We start from the raw sequence: 20,392 nt of genomic DNA on the forward strand, positions 1-20,392 counted from the left end.
GGAAGCATATCCCACTTTCTCGGACGTTTCGACGATGACCTAATAGAAGCAACGCGGGCAGCTGAATATTTTAATCAGTTCCGGTTTGATAATGTCGATATGGAACCAGGTACTGTTCCACAAGTAAGAATTTTCTCACTTCATTGACTACAATTACTGGTTTATCATATTCTTGTATTAAAAAAAGTAAACTTGACTTTACATGCAACTTGTTTTATCATATTGCAGGAAATCCAGAGTGGACGGTTTTGCAACCCAGTGTCGGATTCTGCTGTACGGGCCGTCGCCAAGGATTCAATACCGAAAAATGCAAGGCGACGTAACATGTAGGCTCTGCGTACTTTTAATGAATTGGCGATGGTACGAAATGACATCTGACTGGAATTAACGACTGGTGAAAATGTATGACTGCATCAAAGTAATGCCTGTCGTGGACTTGGCTTATTTCGTTCTAGAGGTGCGCAAAGTGGATGGGAATTGATATCCTCCAAAAACATTGTTATCTTTGATCATGGGTTTGCAAAGCTACCGTTGTTCTGAACTGCAAACGTCTCTAAATATTCTAAGTGAAAGAATTCCAGGGTTTTCGTCAAGTGCTCGATTCAGAAATGAAAAGATTGTCTATTTTGGGGTTGGGCTAAAAAACAAAACAAGCTGAGGAAATTACCAATACCCAAACTGCGTTACTGTGGAAATTGAAGCTGCTAGGAAACTATTCTCCCCAGGTTCCTGTTGGCACTATGGTATTTCTAAATGGCAAACACTTTGCCTTCAGAAGCGGAATGGAACATTGAGCTCTACGTTTTGACCCACCCCAAATCACTTTACACAAGTCACCAGGTAAAACGTCTTATTTGAAGTATGTGTAAGACTTGTCGAAAAGCAACCAAGGTGGTCTAAAGCATCGCAGAGTAAGAGGAAAGGAGGTAATGCATTATGCAAATGCTGGAAAACCCCAATAATTCCATATTAGAATGTACAAGAAGTACACAACACTCTGCCCACCCGATGGAAAACAAAGCAATCTACCTGCAACCCCGGCGTAAATACGAAGAATCCGATAAGGTATGGTTTACTAAGCAGCCGATGGGTCACAATTCTATTTAACTCGCGGTGCCAGATTTATTCCGATCTGTTAGAAACTTTGCAAACCATAGTCTACGTGCTACAGCTGCGACCAGTCTTTATCTGCATGGTGTTGATGAGCAACTCATAATGGAACGAACGGGACACCGCTCAGTAGAAGGTAACCAGACTTTAACATTATTAATATATTGCTATCACTATAAAAAAAGTAGCAAAGCACGTTTTTACTGGTTGATTTTTTTATCAAAGAATTTTAAATGAATGCATGATCAAATGAAAAACCTAATTCAATTTAAATTATCTTGACAATGTTTATTCTACAGGTGTTCGCAGTTATAAATGCACATCACAGACCGAGGAGAAGAAAGTAAGCGATATTTTGAATGGTCCCGCTGCTGCTACAACCTTCAAGCAAGTAAACGTCGACCTTGTTGACTATTCAGAGACGTCATCTCCTGTGGATATTGGAAAGCATAAACTAAACACCCAAGACGCTGAAGCTAGAATTGTTTACAACAATTGCGTGTTTACTATTATCGGAAATATCTGATCAGTTATAGCAGTATGTGTCAACATAATATTTGATTGAAAACAATAAATGTGCAACAAACGTATGACACGAGACGAAGTCGTGTATGGCAGGTTTATAATATCTCCCATTCTTTTCAAATATCGTTGGAGGTTGTTATTCAAAAAAACAACCTCAAAGTCTATTGTTATTTTGCGTATAAGGTGTGTATATGACAGTATCATTGGTTCACTTTACTGAGTGTCAATGTTCACAAATGTCTGCTTGTATTCGGTACAAAAGTTACAATAAAGCACTCAACAATTATAATATGAATATCATTAAAGCATATTATGATGATGTTACTGTATTTTTGAAGAAGTGATTCTACCATCTTTGAAATAGCCACACCGATTGTTGTATGACCGTATGAAAGTCCTCATTCATATCGTGATTAAATATATCTGGCGTTGATGCTATATTATTCATGGAGATTTCAATTCATAGATTGTCAATTCACATAATTATTAAATGAATGGGTAACTAATGGGACGAATCTATTAACCTGCATTCATGAATGATTTGTTACGTGTAATGGCAAGCTGAATTCTAATGTCACGTATACATCAATTTCATGAAAGGGTACAGTGGCAGTTGTATTATTTTACCACCTGAATAGTGTAATCAATGCTTGACATCTAATGTGATAACAAGGTCAGATTCCAATATTTGAGCAAATATAGCCTCTTCAACTTGAATGACAAATTCCACATTATCGTTTGCTCACAGTAACAGTCAATGTAGTGACGATATGGTAGTCGCATACATTTTACAATTCTGTGAATGAAAAGTATTGCCTATGTTCTGATACATTTTCTTTATTATTTACAGGATAACACGAGATAATATTGATATCTGCAATGACGGTCGGTCGGTCAGCAATCTGGATGATTTTATATTAAACTCTGAATTTCAATCTGCCGTGCCGATAGTATGCGCGCGTGGGTTGCACAAATTACATCTTTACAGGCCATATTTGAATAAGATTCAGCGTCTGCCATGTACACACAAAAACAAACTTTTACTTAGCTTCTGAAATTTATTAATAAATTTCAGAAGCTAACATATCGTACACAAATCAAAAGAAGCTCACTCGGGAATAAATAGTATTCCAATGGAGGTTTATAATTAGTCACTCGAATACAATGTGTGGAAGAGTTGTATGAAAGTTATGTTTTGTAATTATGCTCTAAATCTTAAAATCGTTGATGAGCAGAACGATTGTATACAAAAATAAGTCAAATGAGGTTAATATTTTCGTTTTGACTTCCATCGTCAGAAATAGATTGGTAAATAGTCTATTCACATACTCCGCTTCCATCGACCTTAAAAAGATATTTGCTAACGTTGACAGTAAAGCAATGTTGTACTGTATTGCTGGGTAATGGTATCCATGATAGATTTCATAACGATGCTAATGTGTTATAATACCCAAGGCTATGTTCGTGTTAAAAATTGATAAACTTATGTCAGTCGAGGTCATCAATTTAATGTCTCAATTTTAAAGATTTCAATTCTGGCATTGCACACTGAATGTCACGTTGAGAGACTATGATGATGAGTTACTAGTATTAGACCGGTCACGTTGTATGACACTACGATGGTGAATTACTAGTATTAGACCGGTCACGTTGTATGACATTATGATGGTGAATTACTAGTATTAGACCGGTCACGTTGAATGACACTACGATGATGAATTACTAGTATTAGACCGGTCACGTTGAATGACACTAAGATGGTGAATTACTAGCATTAGACCGGTCATGTTGAATGACACTACGATGATGAATTACTAGTATTAGACCGGTCACGTTGAATGACACTAAGATGGTGAATTACTAGTATTAGACCGGTCATGTTGAATGACACTACGATGATGAATTACTAGTATTAGACCGGTCACGTTGTATGACACTACGATGATGAATTACTAGTATTAGACCGGTCACGTTGTATGACACTACGATGATGAATTACTAGTATTAGACCGGTCACGTTGAATGACACTACGATGATGAATTACTAGTATTAAGAGTAACGGACTAAACAGCAAACTGACAGCATATGCTGATGACAGAAATATTCATTACAGGTCTCATGCCACTAATTAATTTAAATGCCTAGCAAAAACCAATGACATTTTTTAAATATTTTTTTTCTCAGGTGTTCCCTGTTTGAGGGCGCGATCACCTGGGTCAGAAGTGAGACTAACATGTGGTCTTTTGTTTACTACTTAGCGGCTGTGTACCTGTGGGATTATTCCGTGTCTATTTGGATGTTCTAATCTTGGTGTTTTTCCAGTGATTTCTCTAGGTGCAGTCCAAATACAGTAGGTGCGTCTTGTTTCCCGAGTTTTGCAAGAGTTTGAGCTGGCCAACATGTGTTTTTTTCATGTGGTTGATTACAGGCATGTTGATTTCCCATTTTAGAACTATGTTTTCAACTTTGTTTATTATTTTCATATAGCAATCTCATCATATGTTAACATTGTCGTCTATGGAGTTTCAACTAGTGGTATGAGCCCTACACGCAAACAAGACTTTAATAAACTAACACAATGGTTGGAAACGTATGTGAGCGCATCCAATTCCAAAATCAACTTTTAAATACTAGCAGCTCGCCCTTGAAAAAAAAAGTTGAAAACAAAATGGAGTTTTGGGCGCATTTTGCTCCTTCGATGTCGTACAGAGGGTGCGCATCAACAATTTGCCTTCGTCACAATTATTCTATCGCTTGTACAGTTTGTCCCCTCCCCCTGATATTATCTCCTCACTCCAAAGATCGTTTGTAAACTTTTTATGGCAAGGTCGCCATTGGGTGCAGGCCAGTGGCGCATCCAGCAAAATGTATTGGGGGGAGGGGAAGCTTCGCTTAAGATCGCAGAGAATCTATGCGTAATCCAGTTGATATGAATCGTCATGCGTTTGGGGAGGGATGGCCCCCCTGCCCCCCCTGCCCCCTGGATCCGCCACTGGTGCAGGCGAAAACTTTGTATTTGCCCAGAGAAAATGGTGGTCAAAATCTCACACACTTGCCATTTCGCACTGACAGTATGCGCCTTGAATACGTGCGGCGTTATTTATATTCTGATTATGATCATCCGTGTTTTAGATTAACTGATTAATTTTTCAATCAATCACCACCAATCAACACCTTGCTTCCTAGCGCTTTTTTGTTAATAAAGTCAATATACACTCCAGACGTATACTTGAGCTAAGTTTAAATGTTGTACATAATGCTATTCCTGGTAAATTGAAAGCAACCATAAACACAAAATTAAAAGACAACTCGATCAACCTGTATCTAGTCACCTCGGTTTCCAGCTACATTTCTCAGACGAACTGAATGTGTCACTATACAAACATGAAAAAGGAGCTACATACAAATACCTCATAGCTGTTATGAACAAAATTCGTCACCCGGACAAACTTGACACTGTGTGGCGTGACCTTGTGGTCTTGCCTTCAGATATTAAACCCAATTTCAATAGGTGTTATACTGCCCCCCATCACAAAACGTGAGGGAGGTTTGCAACAGTGGCGGATCCAGAGGGGGGAGGGCAAGGGGGTCTATGGCCCCCTCCAAACGCATGAAAATGCATCTGGATTACGCATAGCATCGTCCGAATCGCACGGTCCCGTGTATTCGACATATAAGTCTGGACCCCCCCCCCTCAATACATTTTGCTGGATCCGCCCCTGGTTTGCAATGGCGTGTAATGCATGGTGCATATACTACTGCTGGTTTCCTTGCTGGGGCCGATTCTGAAAACTGCTCACTTTGTTGTGATCTGGATTCCCTCATTCACATTTTTAGTGAATGTCCGGCGATTGGCGCCCTCTGTCGCTTCATTTCGCGCATTTCTACTGAATTTTTACAACCAGGTTTGACGGTTCCTCCTTGGTGGTTCATTATTTTGCCATCTCACCACTCACGTTTTCTCTCTCGTCAGTGTGAGAGTATGTTCATTTTTATCCTTATCACTGCAAAAGTAGCTATCCATATCTCACGGCGGAATAAACAGGAGGGAAGTGCTTTTGTGGATCCGTTGGAAATTCTCAAAACTCGCATCACCAGCAAAACCTGTCAGCCTTGGTTGACGTCAGTAAGGGCATACGGTCGTAAAAACCTTGCACCAACTCAGCCTCAAATAAAGGCAACGTTTAGTAAACGTATGCATATCCCACGATAATACGTTTTTCTGCTATATTATCATCACAATACTACATTATCACACATTTCGTGCATAAATGAAATAAACATGGACAAAATAGTTCCATTTTGAAAAAAATAACGTGTTATTACGTTTATTTAAATATGTATATATTTGTCCTGGGTAAGATTTTTAACTACATCCGGTTGTGGAGTCTATGGACTTGGAAGAATGACGTTACCCTTTGCCACAACTACCTCCAGGTCACCCTTGGGCAAGGTGTAGTACCTGTCAGCCTTGGGTGCCAACTTTACACATGATAAGTTTGGTTGACGTCAGTAAAGGCATACGGTCGTAAAACTCCTGCACAAACAGAGCCGCATAGGCGGACAATTTTTCATGTAAATATGTAGATATTAGTTTCAGTTTTCCTTAGCATTTGGCAGGGGGGATCGTAACCTCTTGTGGTGAGAACCAGTGTGACTGGCCTGCCAACGGGGTGCTAAAGTTTTCATAGTAAAAGTTATCAGTCACATCCGTTAATGTTATTTCGTTTTACTTATCCGTAAATCAAAAATCACTGTACTGTACTGTACTGTACTTTTTGGTTGTTTTGATTTGTTATTGTTAATTGTTGTCAGTCGTTTGTTTTGTGTTTTTTAACTTTTATTGAAACACCTGCGATTGAGTATGTTATGTCCAATTTATTGATACATGTTGATGCACTGTGCACACTATTACATTAAATTTTGCGAGTATTGGTTGACAAATAACAAACACACAAGAAAGGAATCCAGAGTGATAACATTTCGACTATATCGTTGAGCTCTAACCAAATTAGGATTATGCCATTAAGATCTTACATGCCTCCGGAAGTTTGCCTCTTAATTCCAGTGATTTTAATCCTGTGTATAGAACAAAGAAATAAGGCTTCATGAGTTTGCAAGCTTTGCAGCTTGTGTAGTAAAAGCCTATAGGGGAACTGTAAACCTATGAGGATTACGAAAATTAAGTTTATTAAAGCATTTTGAAAGTCTATGAGAAGCTTTCAAAAGTTATAAATAAATATAAGAATACAAAGTTGCCGAAAGCTTACGAGTGTTATGGATGCCTATGAAGTTTTTGCAAACAACCTATCCCAAAATCAGTCAATTATAAATCTCCGAAAATAGTTTTTTTTTTTCAAGATGAGCATGTTGGTTTTTATCAACACCGATGGCTATAGTGAGATATATAATACTTCTACGTTTGGCTTTCCTACGAGTTGACACATGCGAGTGTCCTTACGAACATATCCACCCATCTTAGAATGCATTTGTGTGAATTGTAATGTAATACATTCAGGTACATTACCAGCTAACGCGGACTGGAATCCAGCATTGTAGTCGCAGGCTACTTCATTCAGTACGTAATCATATCTACTGTCTTCATACCAATCATAATCGTCAGGACCACCAACCAGTGCACCAATAAGCTCGTTATGATTATCGCCATCCCAGCCAAAACTATTCTTGTTGTTACATGATTCGAAGTTTGCTGGACACGAGCTGTAACAATTACGTGTTACATATGATACACACAGAAAAAATAAAATGTCAATATTTAGCGTCAATGAGTAGACTTCAACAACCTTACAATCCACAAGTAAATAAATTAAACTCACCTTGCACGGTGGTGGGGTTGTTTAGGACAATTATTACCGTACCCGATGACATAACTTCGACTACTGGGATTATCGCCTAATATGTAGTTAATTTGTTTGCAAGCAAATTCCCTGTATATAACACCATCATCGGTAATATCACTGGTAACACCTGAATCAGCAGCTAATAGTGCAATGAAGGATGTAGCGGCTTAAACAAGAAAAAAAGAAAAATATTAAACAAAACGACATGCATGTCACTAGGGGCAAAAAAGTACATCTTTCTTATAAATCTCGTCTTCGAGTGTCTTCTGTGGCCTAACAATGACGTATATGGGTGAAGGCAATGTATTTGGCGATGCAATCGTCTGTTATCTAAAATACAGTTAAATCATTATTGATAGGACAACAAAACAAAGCGACATCGGTGCTTTGAACACTTTCGTGTCACTATTAACATAATTAAAACACTTCGTCACGCAAATTGTAAGAAAGATGTATTAAAGGAAGTTTGTAGTACGCTAAGCCGAACATATAAATAATATAGAATGGAATTGTTTTTTTTTATCAGAATCAAAAATGAATGTTGCATATCACCGGAATATCTTAAAGATCCCCATAAGTCTCTGAATACCATTCCTCCATCAGTATAGTACAGTCCACCATCTAACATCCATGTATCCAGATATCTTTTTATGTTTCTTTCGTATCTACCTGATTTTAACTCTCGCCATATCACAATCTATGTTCATAAAATTAAAATTAAAAGTTAATTTTTTATTTCGAAGAAGTGAGCTTACTAGTATATAGGCAACTTTGGTAAAGATTAGTGGTAATTGGTTTATTTTCTGGTGAACAAATTTACGTTCATTCCCTTTAATAACAAATGCACCAGGTGGTAAAATTAGAAGCCGATTTAGGGAACAAATAGTTGGGGATATTTATGAATAAATCTACATACTTTCACCAATTCACGAACATCTCCCCATCCAAATGCGTACGAACGACCATACAGTCCGTATTCTCCATAAAGTACTATTGCTTCATCTAAATATGTTGTGTCTCTGGTTACAAAATGGAGAAGGGCAGCTGCCAAACCCAAGTCATCGCCGAACTTGTCAGACCTTCAATGGAACAGAAGAATTAGCTGAATCATCTTATTGATTGTCTGCCATGTCGATATACTCAGTTGATTGATATATTGAATTCTTTTTCTTAGCTATGGTACATTTGTGAATGGTCCGACAATTAATAATATACTCACATGTAATATTTATCAGATGGGTACGAACCGCGGTATGTCATTGCAAACTTATACAAACTTTTAGCCTTTCTCAAACACAGAGATGAGTAGTCAGGGTCTATTAAAACAAAATATTGCTATTATAAGTTATCACATAACAACATAATATAATTGTGACTCTGGGTATGTTATTCAGTCGGTGACTTGGAATACAACTCAACAGAATATCGGGAAGGTCATTCACGTCCTTCAACATTCTTATAATAGCAGCAAAGAAATACATTTAGAAAATTTCGGGTCTGTAAAAATGTGCCATCATGAATTTGGGAGTCAAACAGTCTCATTTCATGGGACCAGCTACATTCTATGTATAACGTTTGTAACTCACCTTCGTCTTCCCATACTTTAGAACACATTGCCAAGGCAGCAGCAGTTAGACCTGCTACATCTGAACCTGGGTGATCACAGTCAATTTTGTATATTGGTCTTGGTGCTGTCATATCCTCTGGACGTGTCCACTCGGAATGATCATTTCCAACCTTAAAGAGTGATTATGTATTTACACAATTTATAGTTATACAAAAACAATCAATTCTTGCACATGTTCTGAAGACATTTCGCATTCAGAATTTATCGAATCCATATTCGTGATTATATATAACACTGTGATATCCCTTACTATCAAATATGCGTGTCTGACATAACAAGGAGGAGTGTATGGATGTTTAATCCATCACTTTGTATCATAAGCACAGACAGATGCCGGCACAGCACCGTCCCAACAACACATCTTGAGATAACAATAACACATTGAAAATACACACTGAGAACCATGCACACTTGTTCCAATTTCAGAATGAGTCATTTCTATCTAGCCAGTTTCTGACAAATATTTCTCATTAATAGTCATGCTGGGGTTCAACTAGATCAAATGTGTGGCAACAAATATGAAACAGGTGGTTTGAATCTATACTGATATACAGATTCAGGCCCGTACAACAATAATATATTTGACGTGAAACGTGTGAATTTTATAATATTCAAAAAGTGTCTTAGAGCTCTGTTACAGACATTTTTATATTCTCGGGTTTACTTTGTGTTACGTTGGTAACTTATTTCACATAACATCTTTAAACTATTTTACCATTTTAGAGAAGGGGTCCTGAGCCATTCCCCACCCACAGACACACACACACACACACACACCATAGATCCACTACGACAAAATGTTATACACAAAAAAGACAAGACTTAGCATTATTGTCTAAGCATTTTAAGGTAGAATGCTACTCACGAGTTCTTTTGCTCTTCGTGGATGTTAGCGCTCATAAAAGTGACACGATTTCATGTCGAAATCTGTCTACAATTATTCAATTTAGTATTAGTCAATTTTGTATTTTGTAATTTTATTTATGTACAGAGCCTCAGCCCATCGTACAAAATGTAATGGGCTGAAAAGTGCATAGCACGTTTTAAAAACAATACAATATCCATGTAAACATATGGTACTCAAGTTAAGCTGGATTCATCTCGTCGCTCGAAAACTTTTAAAAGATAAGAGCTAGTTGATATATGGTGTGGCAGTTTGTGTAGCGACGAAGTAAGCCCAGACTGTCAGTATTTGCATAATTGCATAGGGTTATTGACAAACGATCAGCCTGTAGATCATTGAAAATGGACATATAAAAACAAAGTGAGTTTCATTTTCTACCATGCTAAATTCAAACGTATCACTGCAAAAACTAAAAATTTATTGATCTAACTGTATTTTTGTGTGTCTGCCTAATTCAACATTATGTTTATGGCCAAAACAGCGAAAACTCGTCAGTATATATTTTAGTATATAATTGCTTGCCAATAAATCTCCCAGGTTATAATACTACTAATATTTTTTCCGAAAGTACACAGCCTAAATGATTGTGAAATTGAGGCATGCCATTCTTGCTGACAACAATTGTTTATTCTTTGAGTAAATATCCCTAAGAAATTTGCAGTATCTCCAACTTGTTTTTCAAACCAGACAATGCCGAAACCATATTTGAACAGGAGATTTGTATGTGGGTTTCCCAAGTAAGTCTGTCGGTCTTGTCTAATCGTTTAAGCATTATATAACATGTTTTGGAGTTCCAGCTATTTTTTTACTTCAAGTAATTTTAACCAATATGAGATACAAGGCTTGAAATAACCACAGCATAATGGCAGCCTTCCACATTCGTCCAACATCGCTACATGGTTTGTACAACTATTAACGCTAAGTGGATACATTTGTATCTGCAAAATGTTGTCCGTACCCGCTCGATTTCCGAGTTTTCGTAACGCCAAATCGCTACAATAAGAAATGGCTGGCACAATGATTGCATCAAACATATTAAATGCACTAACAAATGGCATACTACCAAGTTTCTTACAGTATGTAACTCTTTTTGGTTCACTGTAAATCTGTTTAGGGGGCGGTACAATAATAAGCATAACTTCAATGACTACATCTCCTTTTTATGAACCCACTAAAATATAGTAAATTTTCTAAGACATAGTTTCAGTGCTGAAGCAACACTGTGCGGTAAATTGTTGGCTGCAAGAAGCTCTTCGACCTATACAACTCGTGATGATAAATCTTCGGCATTTTTTAATGATATGTCCAACCCGTAGCTGTACACTATTGTTCAATAACAGAGGCTACACGTACTAATACAATAAGTTAACTACATTTGGCTGATACACTTGGAACAAAACCTTATATATGCCATCATTAACTTGAAGAATACAAAACTAATGAACCAAACTAGGAAAGTACAGTGTCGTGTTGTCGTGTCAATCCCGTTCGATTCCCACACTTTACTAACTGAGCGAACACTAGCACAAGACACACGGACCTATTCAGGACCACCACATCCTTCAGAGTGTGACTACCATTACATTATTTGTTCAAATGTTGTTTTAATATTTAACATCAGCTGCTTGAACGCGATCTTCATTACACCATCACGGAATCACCGAATAAAAGCTTGCCAATTTATAACATTTTTTTTTTATTTGCTGCTGTTGAGTACAGACGGCGACTTCACGATTTACATTTAAAGCTTGTTTCCACCAAAATGTTCATTACTATGCAATTTCGCCTGAGTCTGATAATTACCTCGCTGAGTCAAGTGATTTAAGCGATAATAATTATTTTAATTAATACTGTTTGTTTTATTATCATCTAATAAATCTATTCACTTCCAAAATTTAGGGGGTTCGACCGAACCCCCCGACCCCCGTCCCCAAACTACGGGCCTGAGATTTGTTTAGATGACTGTATTTTTGTAAATGTTCACAGCACCATCAATACTAATCACGTGAGAACGTGGACTATTTTGAAAGAGGTTTTAATAATTTACGTATGCTGCTACCTGATAATAATATTCATTTGGACTGACATGGCACTTTATGAAATAGTCACATGGCCATTTAATTTGGTTCATTGCATTCGTGTATTCATTAGAACTGTTGTAGGCATCTTTCCATATTATTAATCCATAACCAATAACAGCGGTACTGTACGCCATGGGTAAATTGAATTTAAGATTGTCACCAGCTGTGAATGAAAAACATAAAGAGTCAAATCCCATTATAAAAAATATGTATGCATATTATGCATTTTGGTGACGTTTATATTTTGCTAGTAGCATGTGTACCACTCACTCACTCACTCACACACACACACACACACACACACACACTCACTCACTCACTCACTCACTCACTCACTCACTCACTCACTCACTCACTCACTCACTCACTCACTCACTCACTCAATCAATCAATCAATCAATCAATCAATCAATCAATCAATCATTCCTCAGTGTAATCATTCATATTACTATATATATTCGAATACTCACCATCGTACCAACCACCTGTTAAATCTACTTCAGGTAAACCATCGTCCAACGCCGAATCGCCACGCCATGGAATGCGATTATCAGCCGGCAGTTTACCAGAACGTTGTGCTTCATAGAATAGAATGCTATTGTGTATAAGCTTGCTATAGTCATGGGGTATAACTAGGAACAAAAGAAAGGTTATAAACTTAAACGTTATGAATGAATCTTGCTAGCTGCAGCATCTCAGTTGTACACATGTAATGACAATTTTTATGTATAATAAAAACTAATCTCTAGATTAAAGTTCAGCATTTAGACACACTTGATTATAATAGATTTTCAACGTAATTGTAACTGTTTGCGTAATTTTTAGAATCACTGATTGTGAATTTAATGTTTTAGCTTTTAATGTAAAATGATCATGTGATACGTCTTTGTTAGACTAGAGAATATTTTTTAAAAGCGCTATAAATACCATAATATATATAAATATATATACACAAAATATACTATATTTTTGCAATTAGTTCATCACAAGTTGTGTGTTTTTAAATATACCAGTATTATTTGCACTTACTTCTAAATGACGTCAGAATAGTATGCTGGTCAATGGAAAACACAAGGACAATTTTAAAACTGCATATAATGAAATATTCAACTCAATAATAAACTTGCTGACATATGTCAGAGGTCATCTTGAGAATGTTGTTGCCTAGATTTGTTTCTATATGCATATAATATTAAAAACATTAGATATTATCATGACCAGTTATTGGATTGCCATTAGAGAATCTAGCGTTCTTGCACTTTGAACACAGATTACGCAACTCCATCACGACAACTCCATAACCCATTCATCAAGAACAAGAATAGTACATTTTTATTACGTTATCATAAGCAGACTCATGTAATCCTCATTATCGTTATTCAGTGTACCTCATTTGATTTGTTCTGCTTAGTTGATACACGACATTTTGTGACGTAGTAATGAGTGTTGAACAAGTCATTTAACAGACTCCAGATAATAGTCATCCACGTCATCATAGTATCGCAATACTTTGCCACGTCATCATAGCATCTCAATACTTTGCCACGTCATCATAGCATATCAATACTTTGCCACGGCATCATAGCATATCAATACTTTGCCACGGCATCATAGCATATCAATACTTTGCCACGGCATCATAGCATATCAATACTTTGCCACGTCATCATAGCATATCAATACTTTGCCACGTCATCATAGCATATCAATACTTTGCCACGGCATCATAGCATATCAATACTTTGCCACGGCATCATAGGATATCAATACTTTGCCACGTCATCATAGCATATCAATACTTTGCCACGGCATCATAGCATCTCAATACTTTGCCACGTCATCATAGTATCTCAATACTTTGTCACGGCATCAAAGCATCTCAATACTTTGCCACGTCATCATAGTACCTCAATACTTTGCCACGTCATCATAGTACCTCAATACTTTGCCACGGCATCATAGTACCTCAATACTTTGCCACGGCATCATAGTATCTCAATACTTTGCCACGGCATCATATCATCTCAATACTTTGCCACGTCATCATAGCATCTCAATACTTTGCCACGGCATCATAGCATCTCAATACTTTGCCACGGCATCATAGCATCTCAATACTTTGCCACGGCATCATAGTACCTCAATACTTTGCCACGGCATCATATCATCTCAATACTTTGCCACGTCATCATAGCATCCCAATACTTAGCCACGGCATCATATCATCTCAATACTTTGCCACGGCATCATATCATCTCAATACTTTGCCACGTCATCATAGCATCTCAATATTTTGCCACGTCATCATAGCATCTCAATACTTTGCCACATCATCATAGCATCTCAATACTTTACCACGTCATCATAGCATCTCAATACTTTGCCACGTCATCATAGCATCTCAATACTTTGCCACGTCATCATAGCATCTCAATAATTTGCCACGTCATCATAGTACCTAAATACATTGCCACGGCATCATATCATCTCAATACTTTGCCACGTCATCATAGCATCTCAATACTTTGCCACGTCATCATACATGTAGCATCTCAATACTTTGCCACGTCATCATAGCGTCTAAATACTTTGCCACGGCATCATAGCATATCAATACTTTGCCACGTCATCATGTAATCTGAATACTTTGCCACGTCATCATAGCATCTCAATACTTTGCCACAGCATCATAGTATTTCAATACTTTGCCACGTCATCATAGTATCTCAATACTTTACCACGTCATCATAGCATCTCAATACTTTTGCCACGGCATCAAAGTACCTCAATACTTTGCCACGGCATCATATCATCTCAATAATTTGCCACGTCATCATAGTATCTCAATACTTTGTCACGTCATCATAGTATCTCAATAATTTGCCACGTCATCATAGTATCTCAATACTTTGTCACGTCATTGTATTATTTCAATACTTTGCCACATCATCATAGTATCTCAATACTTTACCACGTCATCATAGCATCTCAATATTTTGCCACGGCATCATAGTATCTCAATACTTTGCCACGTCATCATAGTACCTCAATACTTTGCCACGGCATCATAGCATATCAATACTTTGCCACGTCATCATAGCATCTCAATACTTTGCCACGTCATCATAGTATCTCAATACTTTGCCACGGCATCATAGCATATCAATACTTTGCCACGTCGTCATAGCATCTCAATACTTTGCCACGTCATCATAGCATCTCAATACTTTGCCACGGCATCATAGTATCTCAATACTTTGTCACGTCATCATAGTACCTCAATACTTTGCCACGGCATCATAGTACCTCAATACTTTGCTACGTCATTGTATTATCACAATACCTTGCCACGTCATCATAGCATCTCAATACCTTGCCACGTCATCATAGCATCTCAATACTTTTGCCACGGCATCAAAGTACCTCAATACTTTGCCACGGCATCATATCATCTCAATAATTTGCCACGTCATCATAGTATCTCAATACTTTGTCACGTCATCATAGTATCTCAATAATTTGCCACGTCATCATAGTATCTCAATACTTTGTCACGTCATTGTATTATTTCAATACTTTGCCACATCATCATAGTATCTCAATACTTTACCACGTCATCATAGCATCTCAATACTTTGCCACGGCATCAGAGTACCTCAATACTTTGCCACGGCATCATAGCATCTCAATACTTTGCCACGTCATCATAGTATCTCAATACTTTGTCACGGCATCAAAGCATCTCAATACTTTGCCACGTCATCATAGTACCTCAATACTTTGCCACGTCATCATAGCATCTCAATACTTTACCACGTCATCATAGCATCTCAATACTTTGCCACGTCATCATAGCATCTCAATACTTTGCCACGTCATCATAGTATCTCAATACTTTGTCACGTCATCATAGTATCTCAATACTTTGCCACGTCATCATAGTATCTCAATACTTTGCCACGTCATCATAGTATCTCAATACTTTGCCACGTCATAATAGCATCTCAATACTTTGCCACGTCATAATAGCATCTCAATACTTTGCCACGTCATCATAGCATCTCAATACTTTGCCACGTCATCATAGCATCTCAATATTTTGCCACGTCATCATAGTATCTCAATACTTTGCCACGTCATCATAGTACCTCAATACTTTGCCACGGCATCATAGCATATCAATACTTTGCCACGTCATCATAGCATCTCAATACTTTGCCACGTCATCATAGTATCTCAATACTTTGCCACGGCATCATAGCATATCAATACTTTGCCACGTCGTCATAGCATCTCAATACTTTGCCACGTCATCATAGCATCTCAATACTTTGCCACGGCATCATAGTATCTCAATACTTTGTCACGTCATCATAGTATCTCAATACTTTACCACGGCATCATAGCATCTCAATACTTTGCCACGTCATCATAGCATCTCAATACTTTGCCACGGCATCATAGCATATCAATACTTTGCCACGTCATCATAGCATCTCAATACTTTGCCACGTCATAATAGCATCTCAATACTTTGCCACGTCATCATAGCATCTCAATACTTTGCCACGTCATCATAGCATCTCAATATTTTGCCACGGCATCATAGTATCTCAATACTTTGCCACGTCATCATAGTACCTCAATACTTTGCCACGGCATCATAGCATATCAATACTTTGCCACGTCATCATAGCATCTCAATACTTTGCCACGTCATCATAGTATCTCAATACTTTGCCACGGCATCATAGCATATCAATACTTTGCCACGTCGTCATAGCATCTCAATACTTTGCCACGTCATCATAGCATCTCAATACTTTGCCACGGCATCATAGTATCTCAATACTTTGTCACGTCATCATAGTATCTCAATACTTTACCACGGCATCATAGCATCTCAATACTTTGCCACGTCATCATAGTACCTCAATACTTTGCCACGGCATCATATCATCTCAATACTTTGCCACGTCATCATAGCATCTCAATATTTTGCCACGGCATCATAGTATCTCAATACTTTGCCACGTCATCATAGTACCTCAATACTTTGCCACGTCATCATAGCATCTCAATACTTTGCCACAACTTGCACGGCATCATATCATCTCAATACTTTGCCACGTCATCATAGCATCTCAATACTTAGCCACGGCATCATAGTACCTCAATACTTTGCCACGGCATCATAGTACCTCAATACTTTGCTACGTCATTGTATTATCTCAATACCTTGCCACGTCATCATAGCATCTCAATACTTTGCCACGGCATCATAGCATATCAATACTTTGCCACGTCATCATAGCATCTCAATACTTTGCCACGTCATCATAGCATCTCAATACTTTGCCACGTCATCATAGCATCTCAATACTTTGCCACGGCATCATAGTATTTCAATACTTTGCCACGTCATCATAGTATCTCAATACTTTACCACGGCATCATAGTATCTCAATACTTTGCCACGTCATCATAGCATCTCAATACTTTGCCACGGCATCATAGTACCTCATTACTTTGCCACGGCATCATATCATCTCAATACTTTGCCACGTCATCATAGCATCTCAATACTTTGCCACGTCATCATAGCATCTCAATACTTTGCCGCGTCATCATAGCATCTCAATACTTTGCCACGTCATCATAGCATCTCAATACTTTGCCACAGCATCATAGTATCGCAATACTTTGTCACGTCATCATAGTATCTCAATACTTTGCCACGTCATCATAGCATCTCAATACTTTGCCACGTCATCATAGTATCTCAATACTTTGCCACATCATAATAGCATCTCAATACTTTGCCACGTCATCATAGTATCTCAATACTTTGCCACGTCATCGTATTATCTCAATACTTTGCCACGTCATCATAGCACCTCAATACTTTGCCACGTCATCATAGCATCTCAATACTTTGCCACGGCATCATAGTATCTCAATACTTTGCCACGTCATCATAGCATCTCAATACTTTTCCACGTCATCATAGCATCTCAATATTTTGCCACGGCATCATAGTATCTCAATACTTTGCCACGTCATCATAGTATCTCAATACATCGGGTTAATTTAGAGCTTTTATACTTCTTAAAATATCAATGTTTTGACTTATGCCATATTGGTAGACATTGTCGCCAAAACGGTTGATTCGTCACGACTGTTTGTAGCAATGTATTGCCGTTACTGTGACGGGTACCCTATTTTTGTCTTGGTATGAAACGTGAATTGTCGACGTCAAATCACATTGTTCATTTCATATGGTCGTCATTTAAAAACTAAAACCATCGTTCTATAAGAGTATAATAAATATTTCTAGACAAACAAAAAAATACATCGTTTATCTCTGAACATCCGTTTACTGGTCAACTCCAATTATTGCTATCAAAAAAAAATGTTTCCTTGATTCCCGGAATGAGTATCAGAAGTAAACACACTTTTGTTACTGATGGTTTACCATATATGGTAGTATGTTCACAGCTTTGTTCAGTTCATCAGTGAATTTACTTAAATATGGTCTTTTCGTTTCGTAAATTCCGAACAGAGGAAATATTTTGAACAGTGAAATACAGCGTATGGATGGATCTTCCAGCAACTTTACGTCCCGGAAATAGTAGAAACTGAGCGATAGTAAACTGTTCGTCTCATATCGGCATGCTGCCTGTTTACAACGCAGCATAACTTAGATGCTGTATTGAGTTTTGCTGAGTGCTTTGCACGTTCAGTTCCAATTAGGGGGACACTAGTGATTTAAATGTTCGAAATTGTTTACACAATTACGTTTATTATCTTAGTTATGTTTTAACAGAGATTTCCTTAGGATATAGAATTATTGATTGATAAATAGATTACAGTAATGACGTATTATAATTGTTTGTATGGAAATTAGACCAAAAGGACAACCAATAAATCAATCGATTTACTTTTTTCATTTACTAAATAAATATCACTACTATATGTCGTTTGTAATATCACTACTATATGTCGTTTGTAATATCTCTACCCGCTCAAAAATTCAAGCTAGAATAGTGGTGTTAGGAGGCGGGTTTCAGTGACATTCCGGATTCTGTAGGATTCACAAGAAATGTCAAATTAAGAAATAATCTTTTGTATTTACATGGTCACTGCTGTGAGTCCACCTTCTTTAGATTGATTTGATGTAACCATCTATGAAAGATACAAGTGATTGTTCGTACTACTTACAGCTTCGTTTCTCTATTTCTTCATTTCTTCTTTGCCTATCTTCTTCTGGCCAGCCGAAATCTGGTTTATCGTTGTAGTTGTCCGAATCTTGGCCTAACACAATGTTGCTAAATGCAAGTAGAACTAAGCAGCACGATAGCTTACGGGACATCTTAACAGGTCTTGTGAATGAATAAACGCAAACCTGTCTTTATATACACTTGGGTAACAGGTAAAACAATATGACCTACTATAAAGTATTTGACCCCCACTGGTAAACACAATTACGGGAGTTCTCCTCCAGTAGTTAGCGTATGAATGAAATGAAAGCAATATATTCAGCATTTAATATTACTGAAAAGGTAAATTGCGTCACTATTTACCACTTTTATTAAATATGAAATTAAACTAAAGCATTTTGTTATTTTTGCAACGCAAATTAAATCCTGATGCAATGATTGTTATTATCAGAGTACATTTGTAAACAGCATGGTTTCTTGGAGTGGAGATAATCTCATGGCAGGCGTGTCTTTAACGACCAGTGTGTGTGCATTAACATGCAGGGAAGGAAATTACTTTTGCAGTTTATCAATAATACTTAGAATTTTTTAATTGATTTTGAAATTAAATTATAATAAAAGCTTAATGGAACCAGTGACCTACCTTATCGCGCAATTTATTTTAACTATAAAACCTATATAAGGTGATGAAATGTTCAAAAGATGCACAATTTATTTGGAAGAGGTGAGAACATGTGTCGACATGATGATATACATGATTCAATTATCCGTGTATGCCGCAAGTTGTGATGACAAGTTTGGAAACGCTGTGTGCTGGGGTTTTATATTATGTAACGTACACTTTCTCCTTTTTTTAATATGCACACAACAATAAAAATAAGATGAAGAAAGAAAAGCAAGTTCACTTAGTCATAAATATATTCCAGCTGGATGTCGTAAATGAAATGAAATTATCAAGGTCTGGCATCTAATATCGCAACTAACAACCACCATTTGGATTGAAATGTTTGCATGACTTTATTTTACGGGCTATATAATGCTCTGTTGAAAAATACATTTAAAG

The 20,392-nt window shown here is 37.3% G+C and overlaps 1 protein-coding gene across 1 annotated transcript; it reads right to left on the reverse strand.

The window, feature by feature from the left end:
• Positions 1-6,494: 6,494 nt before the first annotated feature.
• Positions 6,495-19,525, reverse strand: LOC146734697 (uncharacterized). Its single transcript, XM_085508181.1, has 10 exons — positions 19,331-19,525; positions 12,580-12,741; positions 12,088-12,272; positions 9,084-9,234; positions 8,717-8,813; positions 8,414-8,576; positions 8,050-8,194; positions 7,474-7,663; positions 7,164-7,357; positions 6,495-6,715 (listed from the first exon to the last, which is right to left on the reverse strand). Exons 1-10 carry the CDS (start codon positions 19,479-19,481, stop codon positions 6,654-6,656), a joined length of 1,500 nt encoding a protein of 499 aa, XP_085364307.1. The 5' UTR covers positions 19,482-19,525; the 3' UTR covers positions 6,495-6,653.
• Positions 19,526-20,392: the final 867 nt, after the last annotated feature.

The sequence above is a fragment of the Saccoglossus kowalevskii genome, chromosome 14, assembly GCF_978046115.1.
Source record: "Saccoglossus kowalevskii chromosome 14, keSacKowa6.1, whole genome shotgun sequence".
NCBI classification, from domain to species: Eukaryota; Metazoa; Hemichordata; class Enteropneusta; family Harrimaniidae; genus Saccoglossus; species Saccoglossus kowalevskii.